Here is a 22,228-nt window from a genome sequence, read left to right on the forward strand (position 1 = left end):
ATTATTATTATTATTATTATTATTATTATTATTATTATTATTATTTTATTATTATTATTATTATTATTATTATTATTATTATTATTATTATTATTATTATTATTATTATATTATTATTATTATTATTATTATTATTATTATTATTATTATTATTATTATTATTATTATTATTATTATTATTATTATTATTATTATTATTATTATTATTATTATTATTATTATTATTATTATTATTATTATTATTATTATTATTATTATTATTATTATTATTATTATTATTATTATTATTATTATTATTATTATTATTATTATTATTATTATTATTATTATTATTATTATTATATTATTATTATTATTATTATTATTATTATTATTATTATTATTATTATTATTATTATTATTATTATTATTATTATTATTATTATTATTATTATTATTATTATTATTATTATTATTATTATTATTATTATATTATTATTATTATTATTATTATTATTATTATTATTATTATTATTATTATTATTATTATTATTATTATTATTATTATTATTATTATTATTATTATTATTATTATATTATTATTATTATTATTATTATTATTATTATTATTATTATTATTATTATTATTATTATTATTATTATTATTATTATTATTATTATTATTATTATTATTATTATTATTATTATTATTATTATTATTATTATTATTATTATTATTATTATTATTATTATTATTATTATTATTATTATAAAGTCAATAATTTTAATTATGCTTTATTTACTATTATTTTATCCTAAAATTTAGTATATTATTCTTAAATGATGCCTTATTTAACAATGAACATGGAACCACTTGAATTATTTAATGTAGTCAACCAAAAAAAAACTTGCATTTATTTAATGTTGCAGTTTCCTGAAAAAAAAAAGTTGCAGAACTTTAACATTAAATTTAACGGTTCAATAATTTAAAGTTAATTACAGTTTTGCGTTGAATTTTAACGCTGCATTATTTTTTATATTTTATTTTTCTAAAGAGCACATTATTTATTTATGAATTTTAAATTTTAAAATAATTTTTATTGATTTAAAATGTTATATATATTTTTTATTTAAAAATTGACCTGCAAATGTATTAATTAAAATTAAGATGAATAATAAAACATTAAAAAAAGTGATACTATATAATAAGGGGTCTACTGAAAAAGAAAAAAAAAATAGTACGTGGTTTTCTTCAAAAAGTGGTTGAATTGCTTAAAATATGAAATATTATAAATAAATAAAATGTGAAATATGTGATGTAGCAACTCATGTTGATTGCTTGGAGATGCCCCACGCTTCTTCTTACTTCTGCTGTAATTAACTATTGTAATTAAGGTTACTGGCTCTGTGGCTCATGCGTCATGTAGATGTAATCGATTTTATTTTATTTTTGTTCAAATGTAATCAAGTCCTACTGGTTCAGTTTAAAGCAAATACTCAATTTACAAACCACGTTGAATGTTAAACACAAAAAATAAGATCATTCTTCAATTTGATTCATCTGGCAGTTGATAAACATAAACACAGTGATAACGATAGTGGATAATACTATACTACAGACCCCACTGATTAATTGACAAATAAGAGAGTTGTTGAAAATTAAAGCCTCTTTGACCTTTTCCAGTGGGAAATGACATCTTTCTGGTCAACACCTTCATTCCAATCTTCTTCAAACTTTATAGCTGTGAAAAGCCAGCCATTGGCTTTATAAATATCAAAATTGCAAAGAACCCTTCACAAGACACCAAAGGGTGAAGAAAAAGCAAAAACACTGAATACACCAAAAATGGCCAAAAGCAAAAACTGTCATGCTTTGCCTCTTCTCCTTGCCCTGATCCTCTTCTTCACTCTTCTTGGAACCTCTCACGCAGGTGGCATAGCCATCTACTGGGGGCAAAATGGTAACGAGGGCACCCTCTCAGAAGCATGTGCAACAGGCAAATACACCCACATAAACATAGCCTTTCTCAACAAATTCGGCAATGGCCAAACCCCAGAAATGAACCTGGCTGGTCACTGCAACCCCGCAACCAATTCCTGCACAAAGTTCAGCTCCGAAATCAAGGACTGCCAAAGCAAAGGGATCAAGGTGTTACTTTCAATAGGTGGTGGCATTGGAAGCTACACTTTGGCTTCAGTAGAAGATGCAAGAAACGTTTCAACTTTTCTGTGGAACACTTTCTTGGGAGGCAAGTCATCATCATCTTCAAGGCCACTAGGTGATGCTGTGTTGGATGGCATAGACTTTGACATTGAACTTGGTTCAACACAAAACTATGAGCACCTTGCACGTTTTCTTAAGGCGTATAGTGGGGTTGGCGGGAAGAGGGTGTACCTAGGTGCTGCTCCTCAGTGTCCAATTCCTGATAGATTTTTGGGCACTGCCCTTAACACTGGCCTTTTTGACTTTGTTTGGGTTCAGTTCTACAATAACCCTCCGTGTCAGTATGCTAATGGGAACATAACTAACCTTGTGAGTTCTTGGAACCGGTGGACTAGTACGGTGCCTGCCGGGAAGATATTTTTAGGGTTGCCGGCCGATCCGGCCGCCGCTGGCAGCGGTTTCATTCCGGCTGACACGTTGACTTCTCAGATCCTGCCTGTGATTAAGGAGTCGCCAAAATATGGTGGGGTGATGCTGTGGTCAAGATTCTTTGATGTCCAGAACGGGTATAGTACTTCAATTATTGGCAGCGTGTGAAGAGTGGTTGCAATTAGCCAATGATTTTTTATTTTCAAGTTGTGATTTTAAAAGTAATAACTACTAGGAAAAGAATAATGTACTTTTGTGAAGTGGTGTGTTGTTATCTGCAATTGTGGGCGCATGAATATATTGCACTTTGGTTTGTTTTATTTTCAACTTAACTAATAGTAGTATTTTAAAACAAGTTGAACATAACAGCTAATGTGGAAAGACAATGAAGATTAATTTAGACCTGAGAAGCCCTTCGCTTAAATCATACTGCAACTCGCCAATTATTATTGTATCTGTTAACGTGAAATAGTTTTTTATTTTTGGTAGAAAGCAAGCATAGGAGAGGTTTTAGCCAATGAAATCTATTATAAAAAGGAACATGTGTAATGGGGAAAGAACAGAGCCGCAAGTGAACTTCAAAAGGTTCGGTTAAACATAGAAAAGACATCTCTTAATAAAAAATCAAATTTAGGGAACTGAAACTCGACTAGCCTAACCCCATGTTGAAATATTCCACACAGCTTATTAAATACATTAGAAGCAGCATATAAAGCAAGTTTATATTTCGTTAGACATAATTCAGAAGGCCTACTAAGTCGGATGTTGATGTTAAAGCATCTCAACGAATGACTCAGTCATGCATGGAAGCGTTTCCAATTCCAATTTCTGACCAAAATTTCAAATGCCATGAAAGCACTAACACTAACACCTGTTCATGCTAAATATATAACACAATTAAAATGTTCACTTATGATAACAACAGGGCAATAATTAAACTAAGATAAGATGAAACCTAGTAAGCAAACAACCAACCAAAAAGCAAGATTGGCATCAACCCATCAAAGAGGAATACACGTGTTCTTCTAAAATTATATATAGTATATCCTGAAAGTCTTAACGGTTAACTTGCCGTCTTTTCAAGTGTTTCTTGGCTTCAGCATATATGGAAACAACACGCTTATAATCAATAAAGAAATAAAAAGGAATAGGGGAATAGTGTGATAAGTCTCTGTTAAGTGTTAACCAGTCATGTGGGTGCATTTTTGGCATCAAAAGAATTAATTCAGTTGGAGGCTTCCAAACAACAGAGTTTATTCATCACAATCTCTTTCATCTCACTTATAGGCCAATCTTATCAAGTATGCATAAAATTTTATGTTGAAAATAATTCAAGTCTCACATAGGCTAAAAATAATCTCACATCAGAATATATAAATGAGGGACAACCTTCATCCCTTTAGCTAACTTTTGGGTTGAGTTAGGCCTCTCACATTATACACTCTAAGACTTTCTTACCTTCTTTAAGTTAGATGGAGCCGTGGTGGAAAGAATAAGAGGCTGTTTTTTTTCTTCTTTTTTTTATAAAAAAACGTTTAAAAAATAAAAACTAACGCATTCTAATAATTTTCTTACTTCCATTACATCTAATACATTTCTGTAAACAAGAAATTAAAAGAAAATATACAGCACTTGCAGCATGCAATAGTAGTTTCATTTGATATCTCCATTTTGTTATTTGTAGATTCTCCGGATAAGTTTTGATGTATTTATTGGACAGGAAATGAGTAAGTAATTCACATCCACGTCAAAGAATAGGGTGACCAACCAATGGGAGGAAATGTATAGGTTTTAAATTACAACTTGTTAAAGGGAGCGTGTGGCTTATGAGAAACGTGGGCTATCTTATATTCAAACTTCCAAGTATGGAGGCTGCTGGATAAGAGAGTTAATAGTTAGAAAAAAATTATGAACATATATTCATTTTTTTTCTTCTTATTTCCACTTCATTTTGTTCTTTTCTTTTTTAACTGGTTTCCAAGTCATTTTCTTCTCATTTCTTTATTATTTTCAAATCATTTATTGTATTTATCACTTTTTCTATATATTATTTTTATTATTATTTTGTTTCTATCTTTTTTCCTCTTTTCATCTCAAGAGTAATGATATTTGTACATCCTATTTTTTTTTTTAAGTACGAGTGAGAAAAAGAGATACATAATAAAAAAAATCAAAGTAAATAAGTAAATTAATAAATATGAGAAATGGTGTAATGAGAATTGATTGAGAAATAAAAATAAGGCAAAAATTGAATATATGAAAAATTAGGTATATGTGTAGTATTTTCTAAACCCCAATTCACCCTAACCCAAAGTGAGGTGGATATTCATAATTCATATATTTAATAATTGTAACCGAGCACTTGGGCCACTACAGTCTACATAGGCCCTGAAAGTGGTTGTTATTAATATCGGGCAACGTTGGCTACTTTTAATGCAAGTAATTGATAGAACAAGGATAGTAGAAGATATCGAGGGATCGCATAAAAGATAGTGCGACATGATAACTGCTAAAAGCTACAGTGAATGCTTATTTATAAAGTGTAGTAGCTCGGGATCTAGCTCAATTTTTGTTGAAAATATCTTTAGTAGCTAAAAGTTCAATTCTTATATAAAAAAAGTTTAGCTATTAATTTACCAAATTTAAAACCGAAATGATTGATCCTGTTAAGCATATTCCATACGGCTTATGAAGTGCTCGAATTTGATTTTGTTGTAAATATCTTTGGTAGCTAAAGTTCAATTTCGATCCAAAATATACTCGAATAAAGTAATTTATCACATAGAAAGTATCTAAGTTAACAAAATCAAATTTAAAACCGAAATGCTTGATCCTATCAAGCATATTTCATACGGCTTATGAACTGAATGACACAAGCGAAAGCAAATTAACATTATATTAATGATGGTCATATATCAGACCTACTAATTTGGATACTAAATATAACAATCAATGGTTAAGTCTGACTCGGTCCAGGATGTGGCTGAAAGCATTTTTCATTCCAATTTCTAATCAAAATTTCAATGTCACCTACTATCATATGTCTAATGTCCGTGATTAATATAGAACAATCACCCAAAAATAATGATAACAAGAAAGTAATAGATGAAGAAAAAATGAAAAACCTAGGCAACAAACAAACAACTAAAATGCCGGACTTAGCAAATTGGCATCAACCCACCAAAAGGGAACATGCTCTTCTAAAATTAAATATATTGTCCTGAAAGGCTGAAACTTGGTTCATGGCCATCTTCACCTTTTTTTATTTTGTTTTCACTGTTCGGACCTGGATATTGTGAGTGGATTGGAACCTCCATATGGGTTGCCTGCCACTTTGTACTAGTGCTACTTCTTCTCCTGATTTCACCATTCCTTGCTTCTGCATTTCGAACAACACAAATGATCATTAAAACAACTAAATAAACTAAATTTACTGAAGATATCCTCCAAACATTACCTGCAGCAAATCCAAGGCCCTTGTGAAAGTCTCTTCAGCATCTTCAGAGAATTCCATGTAAATAGGACAGACTCCTTGATACAAAGCCAACCTCTGTTGTATCCTCTTTCTGCATGGCCAGCAAAAATAGGCAAGGGTTTTGAACTGAATACATACTTGAATATAAGAAATCAGATTGATTGGTTAAGAGCTACTTCAAATGGCTTCTGAAAAGGCAGAAACGTCATAAACCTTTAAAATAGTTGATTCATTAGATATATCTTCCACCCTTAGATTCTAGAAATCATATTTTATAAGTCAACAAAGAATCAGTTTTATTTTATAAGTCAACAAAGAATCAATTAAGAAAATGATATTAAGGGAAAATAATACCCAACACATTTGGGAAGAATCTCTTACAGATGCACTGATTAAATCAGGCTTATGTTTACCTAGTATCTTCTGTAATTTTTTTAAATAAAAAAAGTTTTCTTATGGTATCAAGAGAAAAGGAAAAAGGACGGAACTTACTGATCTGTAAAAGCAAATATGGTGCCTGAAGGTCGATAGTGGCTCAAAAGGATAGCCATGAAGCCTGATCTAGTGAAGACAACAGTTGAGGTTCCGAGGGTATTAGACATCATGGTTGCATGGTAAGCAAACATCTCACTCATGTGGTTCTATATAGTACAAAAAAAAAATTACATTTCAGTACCAACAGTAAAGTAGAACACAATGATTAAAAAAAGTCAGAGTTATTGAGTTTAAATTTCAAACCTTGAATACTTGACCAATATTTGGTGGCATCTGACCACCGGGTATGGTGGCTTCTGTCCGTAATGCTACGGTATGCATTACTTTCACGGCTTTTAGCGGGAACCTGCATTATAATAAATGTAATTATTATTTTCACATCCCATGAATAACCTTGCTTTAGATTAGTCTTCCAAGTCATTAAGATGCAGTGCTACTAATGAAACCAGATATTGATACTCAAGCATGTAAAATCACAATATCTACTCTCAACTATACACATCATTAAATCCTAAATTTTCAAGGCAACACGCATTTGATTGTGATTTTCCTGTCCTTTGTAAGAACTCAAATATGAGAATATCGCCTGCCAAGGTAATAGGACACTTCAAGGCATGGAATTATTACTTACTTTCCGTGAGCAGTTTCCCCAGAAAGCATTATTGCATCAGAACCTTCTCGAACAGCAATTGCAATATCGGATACCTCGGCTCTGGTTGGTGTTGGGTGAACAATCATGCTTTCCAGCATATTTGTTGCCACAATAACAGCCTTTCCCATGCTACGGCATATGCTTATTATCTCTTCCTACATTAGCAAGCATTTTTTTATGTTACGAAGCAATACCAACTGATAATTATCTTTACCATTAATCTCATTTCTGTTTAAAAGGACTTTACCTGCAAAAGTGGAACCTCTTCAATAGGGAGCTCTGCACCAAGATCTCCTCTTGCAACCATGGCCTAAACAGGATGGCAAAAGTAGACAGTTCAACATCAGCAATCAGCAAACAAGGGCTCCACATTCCACAAACTTAATCCACAAGCTCCAAACAAAACAAACTCATTATCAAAGATTTCTGTTTTTAAAAAATGGGCTAAATCATCCCTTTTAGAAAGAATCAGGCCGTAACTATAAGGAAATAACATAAGGATTAAGATTAGCACCCCATCAGACGCTGTAATAATTGAATGCAAGTTTGGTATAGAGTCTGCACTTTCAATTTTTACAATGACATGTATATCAGCATCACAGCCTGCAGTGTTGAGTGGACAATTTATCATACTTTAAAATAATTAGAGAAATTAATCAGACGAACTAATTAAAAAAATTACAAGTATCTTGAAAATTTACTTTTCAAATAATTCTTCAGTTCATGAACTACTTGTGCATCTTTAACAAAAGAAACAGCATAGAAGTCAACTTTGTTATCCACTCCAAATTTGATGTCATCCCAATCCTTCTCTGTAGCAAATCAACACAAATATTATATGTCCTTGGGAAACCAACAAAACCTTAACCCTCACCCAGTTGTCAGTACCCAAATATATGGAGAGGCATGTAGAAGAAATGGACAAACATTAAAAGAAATAATCAAGATAGAAATAATAATCCGGAATCTAACCAGTGATGGAAGGAAGTGTTGCACTTTTTCCTCTAACATTCAAATGTCTCCTTGACTTGAGCTCTCCTCCATCAACAACTTCACATTTCACAGAATCCTCTGTCTTAGACTTAACCACCAAAGACATCATACCACCTACATCATACACAAATAGTATGCATCAAAGACCTGGCATTAACTCTTTCTGAGATATACAGGATACTAAAGATATTGTCCAACAACAGTAATGCTAAATATATAATAAATACATTATGTAAAGCATTGTCTCTTGGTATTATAGTCTTCTTTAGAAAAACAAAAATAAATCTTCCAACAGTTTAGTTGGCTGATTCATGTAATGTTGACTGAAACTTTTATGAATAAATTGTAATCAATGATTTATGGATCTAACATAAGCTTGTGACCCTGCATAAGTAAGGGTGAAAGATGGGGGTTAACAGGATAAAAAATATATTTAGTAACTTAAGATGAAATTATTTTTGTATATGTAATGCTTCTTTTATCCTCAACCCAAAACCATGTTCATAAAATCAAACAACTAATCATGATTCAGGGAAATAAAAACGGATCAAGATGCATAGACAAGTTATAACATATTTGCACCAGAAGGCCACAAGGCTACACTGCCTTGCAGACACATCCCTTAGACCATAATTTTTTCAGAGATTAGGAGACTTGCCCTTGTTACAGTACACAGAATTCAACAAAGGTTAAAGAAAATCACAAAATAATAAATTAGTCCCATGCTTGGTGGCTTATCAATCCACGAGCAAAACACATTTTTTATATTTCAAACACTTTTACCAATTAGTTGGTTGCCATACCATCAACAAGAAGCATGTCCCCCACATCCACATCATTGACGAAATCGTCATAGTTCACACTAACACAATCTGCAGTTCCAACACCCCTCCGGATGGTAAATGTGAATTCCTGCCCAGTTGTTAAATTGATTGGTTGTGGCAAATCCCCACTCCTAACCTCAGGACCCTGAAAAGAGAGAAAAATTAATTATCAACTGACATGAAAACTAAACTGTGACCAAAGAAATGTGATATGAACAAAGTATCCTTAAAAGCTAATAACTTGAAGGAAGAACATAATTATCACCTTGGTATCAAGCATAATTGCAATTACATTGTCCTTGGATTGAGCATTATATTCTTTAACCAAATCAATAATTTTCTGATGAGAAGCATGGTCTCCATGAGACATATTCAATCGGGCAACATTCATCCCAGCCTCAGCCAGCTTCCAAATCATTTCCCTGGTGTTGGTAGAAGGACCAATGGTGCAAACAACCTTTGTCTTCCTCCTAAAAGTGGGTTTTGACCACATTCCAACAGAAGTGTCACCAAGTTGCCGCATACCACGCGAGTGCTGCAACTCTTCCTCAATCTATTCATCACAACACGAAAAGGGTTACAACTCACACCAATTTTCCCAACCACCTCCACTTATTTCATGGAGAATCCATTAGGAACAAATCTTGTATGCCAAATCAGTTTCAATAAAAAATTTGCCTTTCAAAAATAAATAATCATGGAGAATCCTCAACATACACTCACTTCCTCTTCCATCTCAGTTCCACACAATTTTCTTCCTATCTCTATCTTCCTTTCATATCACATCGCATCTCCCTTCTTTCCACCCCAATCCAACCCAAAAGTGCTAGTTTAGCATCACTCTACTTCTCTTTTGGGTTGAGTAATGATGTATGAACACTTACATATTACATACAACTGATTAACACTCTTTATGTCTCCTCTTCTCACATTATGTCACCTACCACATCTACATTTCTCTCTCTTTATCTCTCTAGGTGTAGATTAGCACAGCTGTCCATGATTTTTCATTTTGGGTCATTCCCAAAATATCAAAATTTTTCACACCCCCATCATTTTTATTTGGGAAAATTGCAGTGAGAGAGAGAAAAAGCACGCACCTTTGAATCATCCTCGGGTGAGACGGGAACAACTTCAGTGGGTGCAGATTTCCTCGCATTGACGAGGCAACTTCGGGAGCAAACTTTGGAGGGGTTGTTCCTTTGTTGTGGGAACACTTTGGAAGCAAAAGTTGGAGGCTTCAACAACGTTTGGGCTCTGTGGTGTGCAGATCCTGAGGTGGGGCGCGTGAGGGAGGTGTGAATGGATCGAGTGACCACTACATGAGACATTTTTAGAGAGAGAGAGAGAGAGAGAGAGAAAGAGAGTTGAAGGAATTGTGTGTGAAGAAGAATAAAGGGGTAGGGTGTGAAGATGAGAAGAAGAAGGTGGAATTGAAGGTTTTGGAGAAATCGCCGTTATGTTCGGCAAAGGTCAGGCTATGAGAAAAATATAAAGAGCTGGGACACAAGACACGACAGACACCTCTTCGTTTGTATCGAACTGACCACTATCTGCTATGTTCCCTTTTTGCTCTCCTAAACTAAACTATCGCCTTCAAAGTGAGTCATGTATTCTTAGGAAGAATTATGGGGTGCGAAAGTTAAATTTCTTTCCAATCCTATGTAAATTTATAAAAAAAGTAGTTGTTATTTCGGTCTGTCTAATTTAATAATAAAAAAATTGAATAAATCGAATTTAATGATGACAACCAGATTGAGAGATGCTCCTACGATCATTGTTTTTTCCTCCCCCCTCCCTCCTTCCTCCCACTCTACCTGTGGTGATGTCAAAGAGGCTAGATCTCCGACAACGACGGTTCTAGTTGTGGCGACGGAGGAAGTACTTCTGAGCGTGACTAGCGACCTGAGTGGTCGGTTGTAATAGGAGCCCTCCCCTTCGGTGTAAGCTCTGGGCCTATTGTCTTCGTCGCAAAAGTGACCTTTGGCGCCACCTCGAACACCTTCAGTCAACACGAGAATCTCACGACCATGTATAACAAAGTTCTCAGAGTCGAGCTTGAGTTTCCACCGTGGTTTTCGCTGAGTCAAAGAGGCTAATCTCCAAGATTGTAATGGCAAATCTCACCAAGAGAACCATGATTTCCGCCATAACTCGCGTGTCGTGGTTTTGGCAGGGCTTTTCTTCGTTTTCCGCATTGGACTTGTGCCAGTTGGAGAAACAAGAGGCCCTTACGGTTACGAAGGAAGAAAATAATTTCAAGGTGCCCAAGTTCTTCAACGCATTTGAGTTTATTTCGTCCATGTCTTTCGGGTCGACCTCTCGAGGATGTTCGAGAGCAAGAGGAAGACAACGGCGGTGTTCACGTCGAAGTGCTCTATGGCGGCGATTGTGGCGAAGATTGTAGCGGCGGCGTGGGGGCTGAGGTTCCACGTGGTGGAGGTCAAGGACTTCAAGATCCAGTTGCAGGGTGCGGCGGAGGGGAAGAAGGGGAGGCTGGGGTCATAGCGGAGGTGTTCAAGGTGGCGCTGGAGGTCACTTTCGCGACAAAGACAGTGGAAGGGGAGGACTCCTGTTACAACCGATATCCCAAACAGATCCCCATCGTTTGATTTTCTAATTTTAAAATCGAACAAACACGATGTATTTTTTTTTAACAGAAACTTGCATTGGATGCGAAAGTAATTTTATTTTCGCACCCTAGTAGTCATCTTCTTAGAGTACCATGGATCAACTACTGGAGTTTCTTTCACTTAATCATAAATCTCATATTAGAATTTTGGATACATAATTATATTAAATATTTATAGAATTTTTTTATATTAATATAATTTTTTTATTAATTTTTACATTATTTTTTTATTTTGTTGAAATTTTCCCTATTGTGTGATAAATTACTGATAAGAATGTTTTAAAAAGAAAATAGAGAGAGATATAGATACACACGTGTGTGTTTTAAAGAAAAAGCAAAAAGGGAGATTGTCCCTTTTTGATCTAAGCATCACTTAAAGAGTAAAAAATAGTTAAGATTGCTTACAATAAACAATGTTCTATATTTAGTTCAATGGAAAAAAATGTTATTGTTTTATTAAAATATTCCAACGTTTCAATCTCTCTCTTTTTAAAAAAATTTAATTACTTGTTTAATATTTTTTAAACTTATTCTTTTAGTTCTTATATTTAATAAGTAAATTTTTTAATCCTTAAAATTTACATTTTAATTCCTACAAAGTTTTTATCATTAAATTATTTTAACTTCATTAATTAAAGAATTTTAATCACATTGACCTTTTAAAGACTTATTAGTGAGGACTTATTAGTGAGATTGTGGTTAAGGTTTTGGGCTTATTAGTGAGATCAAGACGTTTCTACAAATTTTTAGTTTTCTGAGTTAAATATAAAACTAATATTCAATCAAGACTTAGGATATATTTATACTATACTTTTGTATATTTAAAAGTTAATTTTAAATAAGTTAAAAAATAAGAACTTAAAAAAGTTAAATTTCTTTATCAGATTTCATTTTTTAAGCTTAAAATATTTTATTTTAAATTAGTTATCTCGTGGAAAAATATTATAGAAACTAGTTTTCATGAAAAAACGTGCGAAAAGTAAAGCTGTGAACAGCATAGCATTGCCATTGATCAGTATCCGTCAACGATAGCCTGTTATTAAAGCCCACGACCCATAAACCCACGAAACTAAACGACACCGTTTTCCTGCCCTATACCGTCAAAAGCGCGGGAAGATTTTCCGCCATTCTTCAACTACACAACTCAACTGAACCAACTCTTTCTTAGATACCAAAACCCCACACACCACACCCTCTCCAATTCCCTCACCATGGACACTGAAGGCTTATCGGTAATCTGCGCTGGCATTGGAACCATCGAAGCCGACGATGAAGGCAACCAAATTGGTTACATCAAAGGCCAATACTGTCTCGGTACCAATCTCTCGCACTTCCAATTTCCCTTCGTTATTTTATTATTCTTCCGTATTCGATCCAATGAAAATTTTCGATTCCTCTTTGCTCACTTTCGTCACCGATTACCAGATAATCTGAAAGACTTGCTACGTTTTCTGAGGCGCGACGATCCCCAAACGCGCGATGTCTTCAAGCAAGTCTGCAAATGGAACATCGTTTCCAAGTACTTAATCCCTACCATCGAGCTCTATCACGAAGATCGCAACTTGCTACTCAATGCAGGTTTTTATTTTCTTGAATTTTGCATTAGTATTGTTGATAAAGTCGTGTGTGTGATTTGGTTAATTGGTGGTAGTTGTTGAGTTGTTATGTTTTTTTTTTGGCAGTGAAGGTTCTGGTGTTCCTTACAATGCCGATCGAGCCTTCTTCCACGGATATATCTCAGCAGTTGGAGTATCTTTGGGGTTTGAAGTCTGCTTTGACTAACAGTGATGTTGCTGCAGTGATAGTGTCGTTTCTAGAGAGACCGCTCGAGAATTTGGAACGGTCAGTGGCTGCAAACTTCTGTTTTTTTTCCGGTGTTGTTGAGTATGGATGGAAAGAAAAGTATCGGAAGAATCACTTATTTGTTTGTTTTTAATTGTTTGTGTACAGTAATGCGTTCAGTGAGGATGATTGGAAATTGGTACAGCTAGTGCTGACGTTATTTAGAAATATCCTAGCTGTCCAAGAGATTCCGATGCACCAGAAGTCAGGGGGACTTGCTACTCAGTTGTTATCGCTGAGAGACCGGTTTCTGGAACTTTTGTTTCGTGAAAATGTAATGGATATAATCCTGGTTATATCTCAATACGTTGGTAGTTCCAATGTTTATCTCCGTCAGGATAACTTGCTTCTACTGGAAATTTTTCATTACATTTTGATGGGTCAGGACCCGGAGTTAATTGTTTGGGCACATTTGAAGGAATCAAAGGTTAGCCCTCTCATTGCGACTGATGTCATTTTTTGTCATGCTGGCAAAGAGCACCCTACGAATTTAGATTATTCTTTCTGGAATGTGCTTTGCTTACTCTTTCTAACTGCTCCCATCTTGTGCTGTTATATCCTATTCTTAGGTTGTATTTTTGTTTGGTCAATTACATTGTGTAAACTTCATTTTAGGCGGATGAACAACCCCAAACTTCTCTTTATAGTCTCCAGTTCATTTTGGAGGAGGAAAAGAAGAGAAGAAATATTTGTAAGCTCAACAATCTGAGTCGACATTCACAATTTAGTCCAACATTTGCTCGGCTTACCATGGTACTACCTTTTTGCCCTACTTATACTTTTATCACGGTGGACTTGAGTGATAACTGTTGTCTGTTTGGTAGGATGGTTGTAAGGCAGTAATTAAGGGAAACCCTAATTCTTCTCATAATGTGCTGCTTAAAGCACAAAATGTCGCTCGAGGTCCTACCAAAAGAACTGTGTGGGATCATCCAAGGTTACCTTCAACGGAGGATAAGATATTGGAGTTGCTTCACGGATTTGTGAATCAGTTTCTTTCTGGGGGATACAATGGTATGATTTTTTTTTCAGAATAATTTGTATCATTTTCAAATATTTTTTTTTCCAATTATAAAAGCTATAAGTAATCTTACTACAATTTGAACCTGTATCAGTTTTGATGCAATCCATTCGTGAAGATATTGAAAAAGAACATCCCTCAATTCAAAAAAGTGATGTTGCTGTTTTCTTTCAAGTGGCTGAATTTGTCACTTCATTTCAGTTTTACAAGTATTCAGCTTCTAAGGTGAGAATGATAATATGAGAATTGCATATCTTTCAGCATGCTTTTCTCTTTCCTCTTTCAAGCTGAAATACTTAACATTGGCACTTGATTAGAGGTATTTAATGAAATTAAGTATTCATCTAATGTTGGAATTTTATAGATTCTCCCTGCATATTTAGTTGTTTTCTAATTAATTAGCATTTAGCATAATGAATTTCTGATTTTTTTATTGAAGTAGGTGTAAACTGTGATTTTCAGTTTCTCAAAGAATGTTGAGGCAAACTTTTCATATAATGATTGTTTGTAGGCCTTACAGTTCCTCACACAATGTGAGAATAAAGGAAATAACAAGAGGATAGAAACTCACTTGATTTGGTTTCTTTGCTTTCTTGGATTTTCTTGGTTTATTTTTTTCTGAGCTTTGATATTGGAATAATTCATTATCCATGTGCTAAATGATAAGTTTATAAATGAAATTTTTTGGCTGGACAAATGGAAACCAACAAAAATACAAAATGAAATTAGACAGTAAATAACAGCATCTCTTGTTCTCATGTTGTGTGAGCTTTTCTGCTTTATTTGTAAATAACATATGTGTGATTTGCCAATCTACAATTGAGAAAATATGTCATCCTCACATATGTTCTCTTCTTCATTAGACCAAGGAGGAAGGGGACACATTTGAGACTTTGAGTGATAAAGATGCAGTCACCTCAGATTTCAGTGGTCAAATATGTGGGCCAATTGCAGCATCCTTGAATGAGACAATGTTTCAATTGATCATTTCAAAGTGGCGGCATGCCTATGATGGTCTAAAGGAAACAAATGACTATCAGTTTCTATCTGCAGCTGGTTCTCTTTTGAAAAACATGGTAATATGCACTATCAAATCTTAATAAAATGTTCTGCTATGTTTTGTTTATTTAGTTTTTTGCATGTATCTTTGCATCATGGGGTTGAAATAGACAACTTGCTACTTTCTTTCTTTTATATCAGTGCTCTCATTTTTAACCAAGGTGCTTAGGTTACTGTAAATATATCTTACTGCTAGTTCACTTCTATAAACAGTTTTGCTTTGTCAATCCCCTTAATTTTTGTTTGGGTTCCATTGGTCCCACTTTGATTTACTATTGTTTTGGTTAATTTTACAAATCTGGGCATTTCCTTACTACATTAAGCTGAACACAGGAATGGTGGCAAGAACTCCATCCCTCATTAAATGTTTCTTAATTGCTCTTTGTTGGTTTTTCAGATTCGCATGCTGGATTTGATACTTAAATTGTTGCCTGAAAACTCAAAGGAACCTCAAACAGCTCGCATACTTCTGTACAAGTTATTTTATGATCAGACCGAGGAAGGGATGACTCAGTTCCTATTGAATTTGATTAAAACCTTTGACATCCACAAGCAACCCAAAAGGTTTGACCTCTTTATTCTAACAGAAAAAAAAGTCACATTTCTTAATCATGAACATATATGGATGGCTTTTTTCATGTCTTAAACTTGTATCTTAGCAGCCTCTGGTCCATGAAAGGCCATTCAAAGGACCTCTATTGATCAATTACTAGTTATGTCTTTTTAGTTCATACTTCATACAAAAAATAAAGTATAAATACTCTACAGGTGTCTGAGTGTTAATTGTTAAGAAAGCTAAGTATGGGAAGGTGCATCGTGATAGAAAGTGGAAAATCATTTCTTTCCAATCAAGTAAATTTTCTTTTATAATCAACTTAAGTAATTCACTTTTCAATTCAAATGCATTTTGTGCAAAATTGTCTGTTATGAGAGGTATCCAATTGTTGTCATGTCAGTCCAATGAGAGTGATTTCATTTCATACATTTGTTGTGTGTTTGTGTATAATCCACTATTCTTTCTTTGCTTCTATATTTCTGATTGCTGTTTCTTGTCAGTAATCTTTCAGATTTAGTGGAAATCATTCACAAGGTTGTAAGGCTGATGGATAATCTTCAGTCTCGAGGAGCATTGAGGGTAAGCTGAAATTATGTGTGTGTCTGTCAATAGTTAGCTATATGTTTGAAATAAAGTAGATCTACAACAAACAAGGCAAGATGCCTGTTACCACTTTACAACATATAGTTATCAATTCTACTTCATATGCAATAACCCTACTTGTTCATAGTGATTTCAATTTCACATTTAAAAGTAACAACATTGCTTCCTTTTGCTTTGTTAAGAGATATTCTGAAGCCATTAATGAGCCTTCACTAGTAGCTCAACTTTTTTGGAGAGTTAGTCCTTGACTTTAATAATTAATAATGTGATACATAGAAATGTAAAAAAATATATTTTAAAAAATATGCTACAGAGCATACCGACTAAGATTTTACTACATTTTGATCCTTTTCTCTACTTTATATCTTATAAATTCAAGGTGTCTAGAAAATCAAGGAAAGTGAAAAAAAATAAAATTCCAGAAGGAACAGAATCAGGGGACAAACTGTCTGGAGATCATTCTTGCATTCAAAATGAAACTGGCATCTCAACTGCCAATCAATCAGCTGAAAATCAGCCACTGCTGGAAGTACTACCAAATGCAAATTCCACTGGGGAAGATGTTGTCCCTGATGATAATGAACATGAAAATCGTGTTGAGGAAGATGAGAACTCCCAAGTTGGGTTAGAACCAATGGGAGCCACAAATTCTGAACATGTTAATGAGGATATGTTGGATGGTACTAATAATTTTTCGGAAGATGAGCAACTACATGCATATAATGAAGTTGATTTCAAGGTTTCAACGCTGGTCTCTGCCTTTGCAAATCACAATATCATTCAGAAATTATGTTGGTTGCTCAAGTTTTACAAGAGCAATTCCCTGGCTACAAATTATTACATAATAAGCATGCTGCGGAGAATAAGTGATGACCTTGAACTCCATCCTATGCTTTACCAGGTTAAATCCGGAAAACATTTCATCTTCAATGGGAATGTGTAGTTTTTGAAATGTGAATACTGAATACTATTTATTAATCTTGTTGACATACTCTTGCAGTTATCACTGCTCACAACTTTTTATGACATCCTGATTGAACAAAAGTCATGCCCCTGCAAGGATTATGCAGGTATAGTTGATTTCCTGACTTGTTTGGTCAGAAAGATGCTAAAGAAAATGAAAAAGCAACCTCTCTTGTTTGTGGAACTCCTTTTCTGGAAGACTCGAAGGGAATGTCATTACATCAATGCTGAATATTTGTTGAGCGAGCTTGGTCATTTGAAGAAAGAAAGTGCCAATTGGAATAACTCTCAAGGAGATGAAGAAATTGGTTCATCCCCAACAAAGGTGTGGACACGTAGAAGCATAGCTGATGCACTTGGTGAGGATGAAGCTGATGTTGTGATTACTCATGACTCAAGATGTCAACAGTAAGATAAAATCCCTAAAACTTCGCTTCTAAGCTCTTGTGTATGATTTTGTACTTTTTATTTCTTTTGGGAAAATTTTGGAAACACATGACCAAATGTGGGTCCAATTTTCAATTTATGTTTGTCGCTTGATTGGTTCAAAATTATTCTTGATCACTGCAAAGAATTATCTGCAATGAGTCTACTCTTTTTTTTTTTTCTTCTATAGAGACAAGCTTGAGGATGTTATTGAAGGTTTTGCATCTACCTCTGGCAGTAACAGTGGCAAAGATGTTCATAAGTACGTTTACAACTGGACATCAAATTTTACTTAAGATTTTATAGTTTCTGATACTTGATTCACTTGGACATAACAGTGGGGAGCAATTGATGGAAGATGAATCTCAACTGGCTCCAAGGAGAAGGAAGAAACTTGTTCTTGATGGTGATTTGGAAAGACAAATCAAGGATCTCTATGAGAAGTAGGTTTGACCAGATCAAACATTTGTCTGTACATTGGAGCATGATTTAAATTAGAGCCTTGTCAAAAAGAAATTCAGTATTTTTTATTTTATTTTTTTTACATCATCTGTTGCAAAGTACAAACATACCTAAAGGAGTCAGCATGATATATCGATTCATAGCTTTTCAATTGGATTTGACCCTCTTGCATAAAAGATTTAGCCTTTTTTCTTTTATTTTTTTACATCATTGGTACAAACATACTTAAAGAGTCAGCATGATAGATTGATTCATAGCTTTTCATTTTTTCTCTCTCTCTCTCATATAAGATTTAGCCTTTGTTTTCACTAATGGTTCTTCCTTGCTTCAAACAATCTAGATTCAAAGATGAACCACATTGCAGTCGTCATATAGCTGAAGTGCTAGATCCAGATGGTAAAATTTCACCAGCTCAAATTTCCAATATGTTAAAAAGATTAGGACTAGCAGTTGCACCTAAGAGAAAGATGGGTGATGCTGATGCTGAAGGACATTTGTCTACTAGCCCTAATCAGTTAGATGGTGACAAAAGAGCTACCAATCATAAATCAGTGAATTTGGAGGGAAGCCTGTTGGTTCAGCACCTGTAAGTTTATACTGAACTCTTATGCTTATTAAATGTTAGTTTATTACTGGTATTTTTTTCTATTAAATTTATGTTTCCTCTGGGAAATGAAATGTCATTATTGTTCATCCTAATTCAACAATTTTTTTTATATAAATTTTGATGCATCAAATATGTTTAAGTCTTCTCTAAGTTTGTGTTCAATTTCATATTTATAGGCAAAAAAAGAAGAGAGTCCAGGCTTTCAATGAAGCTCAAGAAGCTCTGATCAAAGTTCTATATGAGCAGTGAGTACCACTTGGTTGCCTTGCATTGGATCTCTCTGCTCTTTGCTTGATGAGTCCTGAATGGATAGTTAAATAAGAAAATTCAATGTTTTCTAAATTTTCTATATTATTTTACTCAGGATGACAAAAGGCACTTGAATTTGGCTTTTGATTTTGTTGTTAATAGCTGGGTTGTTATTTCTGCAGATTCAAGGATCACAGAAGATGCAGTTACATGATAGCCAATGCACTGGATGAGGATGGTAAAATCACTGCTGCTCAAGTCTCTCGAAAACTTAAGCAACTTGGTTTATCTCTTCCTCAGAAGAGTTCTGGAGGCAAAATGCACCCAAAGGATGCAGATCTCATGGATCTTTCAAATGATAGGATTAATGAATCTGATGATGAGACATTGGTAACATTGATAAAAAGGTAATGATGTGTTTGGTCTGTAGTTTTACAGACCTGGGGCATTAATACTTCTGCCTGTTTGCAAAATAATATTCACTCATTGCCATGTGTAACTTCTTCCAAAATGCCATACATTGTTTTAAATTTTATACATAAATATATGCTTTAGCTGAATTTCAATACTTTGTCAAATGCAATTTTATTGAGCTGTCTAGATGGATGAGTCTCTCCTAGCTCTCCTCCCTTTAACTATTGTTTAATGTTTATATAAGTTTAGGAAGAAAATGGAGAATGACAAATTATCAAGGGGACAGTTACATGGACAAATCAGTGAGGATAGATTGTCAATAGATGATTCTGATGATGAAATGCTCAGCTCTGTTCTCAAGTAATGTTCCTTTGCCTTTCCGTTTATAGGATCGCCACTTTACTGATCAATGATAGTATCATAAATGTTTGTCAGGAATTTAGTTTGAGCTGGTGATTCTTCCAGCTCCTGCTTCTATCTGCTTTGACTTGAAAAAAATGATGGATTTGTCTCATATGTCAACAATTTTTGTTTTATTTTGAATTAACTATCTTTTATTTAATTTAGGGAAAAAATAAATAGCAAAGTATCAACTGAACAATTACTTGAACCCATCAATGTGGATGCATTGTCAAGAGATGATTCTGATGATGAAATGCCCAGCTCTGCTCTCAAGTAAATATTCCATACTTTCACTTTTCTTTTCTTGGATATTGTTGATCGATGATAATAAATGCGCATATGAGGAATTTAGTTTGAACTGTTTATTTTTTAATGTGAAATCTTGTTTCAATGTTAGTTAAGTTTGTATGTAAGGATAGATTCCTATCTGGTTTAATTTCTTAAAATTAATTACCCATTGCCTATAACTCTTTATCACTTGTAATTTTAGTTTTATATTCCAGCACTGTTCACACCAGATTTAATTTTCTTTGTAATGGTACAATTTATGGATGTAGAAGAACTAGAAGATCCTCTCTTAATTCAAAGCAAGTTGAGCTTGAAAATATCCAAATTCAGGAGAGAATAATGGGCGATGATTCTTTCAATGAAGGCAAAACAGATGCTTTGGAAAGGTATGCCTTTGTAATCACTATCATTTTTATTTTTGGTAATAGACTTTTATTTAGTGTACAATGATGTCAATGAGATTCATTTTTGCTATTATAGACTAATGGCACACTTTTACCACTTAGTTGGAAAAGACTTCTGGTTGCAATAGCACACTTTTGCTAGTTTGATTATTTAGGCTGACAATTGAGTTTATTAACATTTCTGGGTGTTTAATCTATTTGTTGAACTTGTACCAAAAAAATCTATTTGTTGAACTATAAATTGTAGTAACATTTATAGTTATTCAGATGTAAATAAGAATCAAGGGGTGCTTCTCCTAAACTAACACAACAATCGGCTTTATGGAAATAAAGATAATTATTTTGGTGCTACATATGATTGCAAAGGAGTATTCGAGTCAGTCACCTAGGTTTTTAGTCTGCTTCGGGGATCTGTTGGCACTGATAAGTGAGCTGCCCCCTCTCCCAATAATTTTTTTTCTGTTGGTGTGCAGTCAGGATTTGAGCCCTTGATCACATGCTTAAGAGACCCAAGCTCGGTGGAGCACTTGTTGGTGTACAAAACACAAGTTATTACTATATTTTTCTGTTTAATTGTAGTGGGGTCAAGCAGATTGTGTCTGAAGAGATGTCTTAGTTGATAAATAGTATATTCTGTCTATTTTCTTATCTAACATAATGTAGTAATATCTATAAAGCAGAGTGGAATTAGAAATATATCGATACAGTTATCTCGGCCTTTTCTATGGACTAATTTGATTGCTTTGGTGGTTGAATTGAATTTGTACTGGCAGGGATAATCGTGTTGATTCTATGAATTCCTCCCAAATAGAACATCAGCAAATGGATGACTTAGCAGATTCAGAAGATGAAGTGGCTGTTAGTGGATTTCCTGACAATGCCAGATCTAGAAGGCAGCTGAGAATGGTGATTGATCCTGAGGATGATGACTGAAGGAGAAAGCATGATTAGGGTCCAGGTTTCTTTATTTTTGCATATATTTTCTACTAAACTGAAGGAGAAAGCATTGATTAGTGAGTGTTGCAGAGACAAGATATGAGGATGTTTACAAGTTGCCATCCTTATTACAACATATCAGTTCTATATTTATAGAGTATAATTATAACTGTTATAAACTTTCATTAAATCTTGGACGTTGATGATTTTAGTCTTTGATTTTTATTATTGATAGCTTTGTCTTCAAATTTTAACCATTGAAGACTTTGGTATTCGATCTTTACCATTGATGATTTTGTCTTTAATCTTCATTGTCGATGATTTTAATCTTCTATCTCTACTTTTGTCTTTGA

At 33.8% G+C, this 22,228-nt stretch overlaps 3 protein-coding genes across 5 annotated transcripts; 2 read left to right on the plus strand and 1 right to left on the minus strand.

The window, feature by feature from the left end:
- Positions 1–1,746: 1,746 nt before the first annotated feature.
- Positions 1,747–2,899, plus strand: LOC114369592 (hevamine-A). The gene has a single exon (XM_028326823.1). The coding sequence runs from the start codon at positions 1,826–1,828 to the stop codon at positions 2,738–2,740; it is 915 nt and encodes a 304-aa protein (XP_028182624.1). The 5' UTR covers positions 1,747–1,825; the 3' UTR covers positions 2,741–2,899.
- Positions 2,900–5,550: 2,651 nt separating this feature from the next.
- Positions 5,551–10,611, minus strand: LOC114372281 (plastidial pyruvate kinase 2-like). The gene is made up of 12 exons (XM_028329768.1): positions 10,112–10,611; positions 9,277–9,564; positions 8,991–9,156; positions 8,167–8,301; positions 7,896–8,006; positions 7,709–7,797; positions 7,442–7,504; positions 7,174–7,349; positions 6,786–6,888; positions 6,540–6,688; positions 6,030–6,138; positions 5,551–5,951 (listed from the first exon to the last, which is right to left on the minus strand). Exons 1-12 carry the CDS (start codon positions 10,340–10,342, stop codon positions 5,835–5,837), a joined length of 1,737 nt encoding a protein of 578 aa, XP_028185569.1. The 5' UTR covers positions 10,343–10,611; the 3' UTR covers positions 5,551–5,834.
- Positions 10,612–12,714: 2,103 nt separating this feature from the next.
- Positions 12,715–22,129, plus strand: LOC114371160. Of its 3 annotated transcripts, none has more exons than XR_003658022.1 (21): positions 12,716–12,957; positions 13,069–13,221; positions 13,326–13,485; positions 13,594–13,912; positions 14,101–14,238; positions 14,310–14,499; positions 14,601–14,731; positions 15,370–15,582; positions 15,963–16,129; positions 16,622–16,700; positions 17,104–17,625; positions 17,725–18,095; positions 18,304–18,375; positions 18,452–18,556; positions 18,916–19,161; positions 19,359–19,427; positions 19,614–19,838; positions 20,090–20,205; positions 20,413–20,520; positions 20,805–20,921; positions 21,713–22,129. XR_003658022.1 is itself a non-coding variant. In XM_028328596.1 (21 exons), exons 1-21 carry the CDS (start codon positions 12,855–12,857, stop codon positions 21,870–21,872), a joined length of 3,759 nt encoding a protein of 1,252 aa, XP_028184397.1. In that variant the 5' UTR covers positions 12,720–12,854; the 3' UTR covers positions 21,873–22,129. The 3 variants fall into 3 exon arrangements, 2 of the variants coding, with proteins under 2 accessions (XP_028184398.1, XP_028184397.1); XM_028328596.1 differs by having other exon boundaries at positions 12,720–12,957; positions 20,095–20,205; XM_028328597.1 differs by lacking the exons at positions 20,413–20,520; positions 20,805–20,921; positions 21,713–22,129 and having other exon boundaries at positions 12,715–12,957; positions 20,090–20,206.
- The last annotated feature ends 99 nt before the right edge of the window (positions 22,130–22,228 follow it).

This window comes from Glycine soja, chromosome 10, assembly GCF_004193775.1.
Source record: "Glycine soja cultivar W05 chromosome 10, ASM419377v2, whole genome shotgun sequence".
Taxonomy (NCBI): Eukaryota; Viridiplantae; Streptophyta; class Magnoliopsida; order Fabales; family Fabaceae; genus Glycine; species Glycine soja.

Excerpts from the sequence above, each read along its gene's own strand:
- LOC114372281 (XM_028329768.1), bottom strand. The coding sequence starts at position 10,342 with ATGTCTCATGTAGTGGTCACTCGATCCATTCACACCTCCCTCACGCGC. Across the intron at positions 9,157-9,276 it reads CAATTATGCTTGATACCAAG|GGTCCTGAGGTTAGGAGTGG; the intron begins GTGATAATTATG and ends CTCTCTTTTCAG. Across the intron at positions 7,505-7,708 it reads TTATTACAGCGTCTGATGGG|GCCATGGTTGCAAGAGGAGA; the intron begins GTGCTAATCTTA and ends CATCCTGTTTAG.
- LOC114371160 (XM_028328596.1), top strand. The coding sequence starts at position 12,855 with ATGGACACTGAAGGCTTATCGGTAATCTGCGCTGGCATTGGAACCATC. Across the intron at positions 13,486-13,593 it reads CCGCTCGAGAATTTGGAACG|TAATGCGTTCAGTGAGGATG; the intron begins GTCAGTGGCTGC and ends GTTTGTGTACAG. Across the intron at positions 18,096-18,303 it reads CATGACTCAAGATGTCAACA|AGACAAGCTTGAGGATGTTA; the intron begins GTAAGATAAAAT and ends TTTCTTCTATAG.
- LOC114369592 (XM_028326823.1), top strand. The coding sequence starts at position 1,826 with ATGGCCAAAAGCAAAAACTGTCATGCTTTGCCTCTTCTCCTTGCCCTG.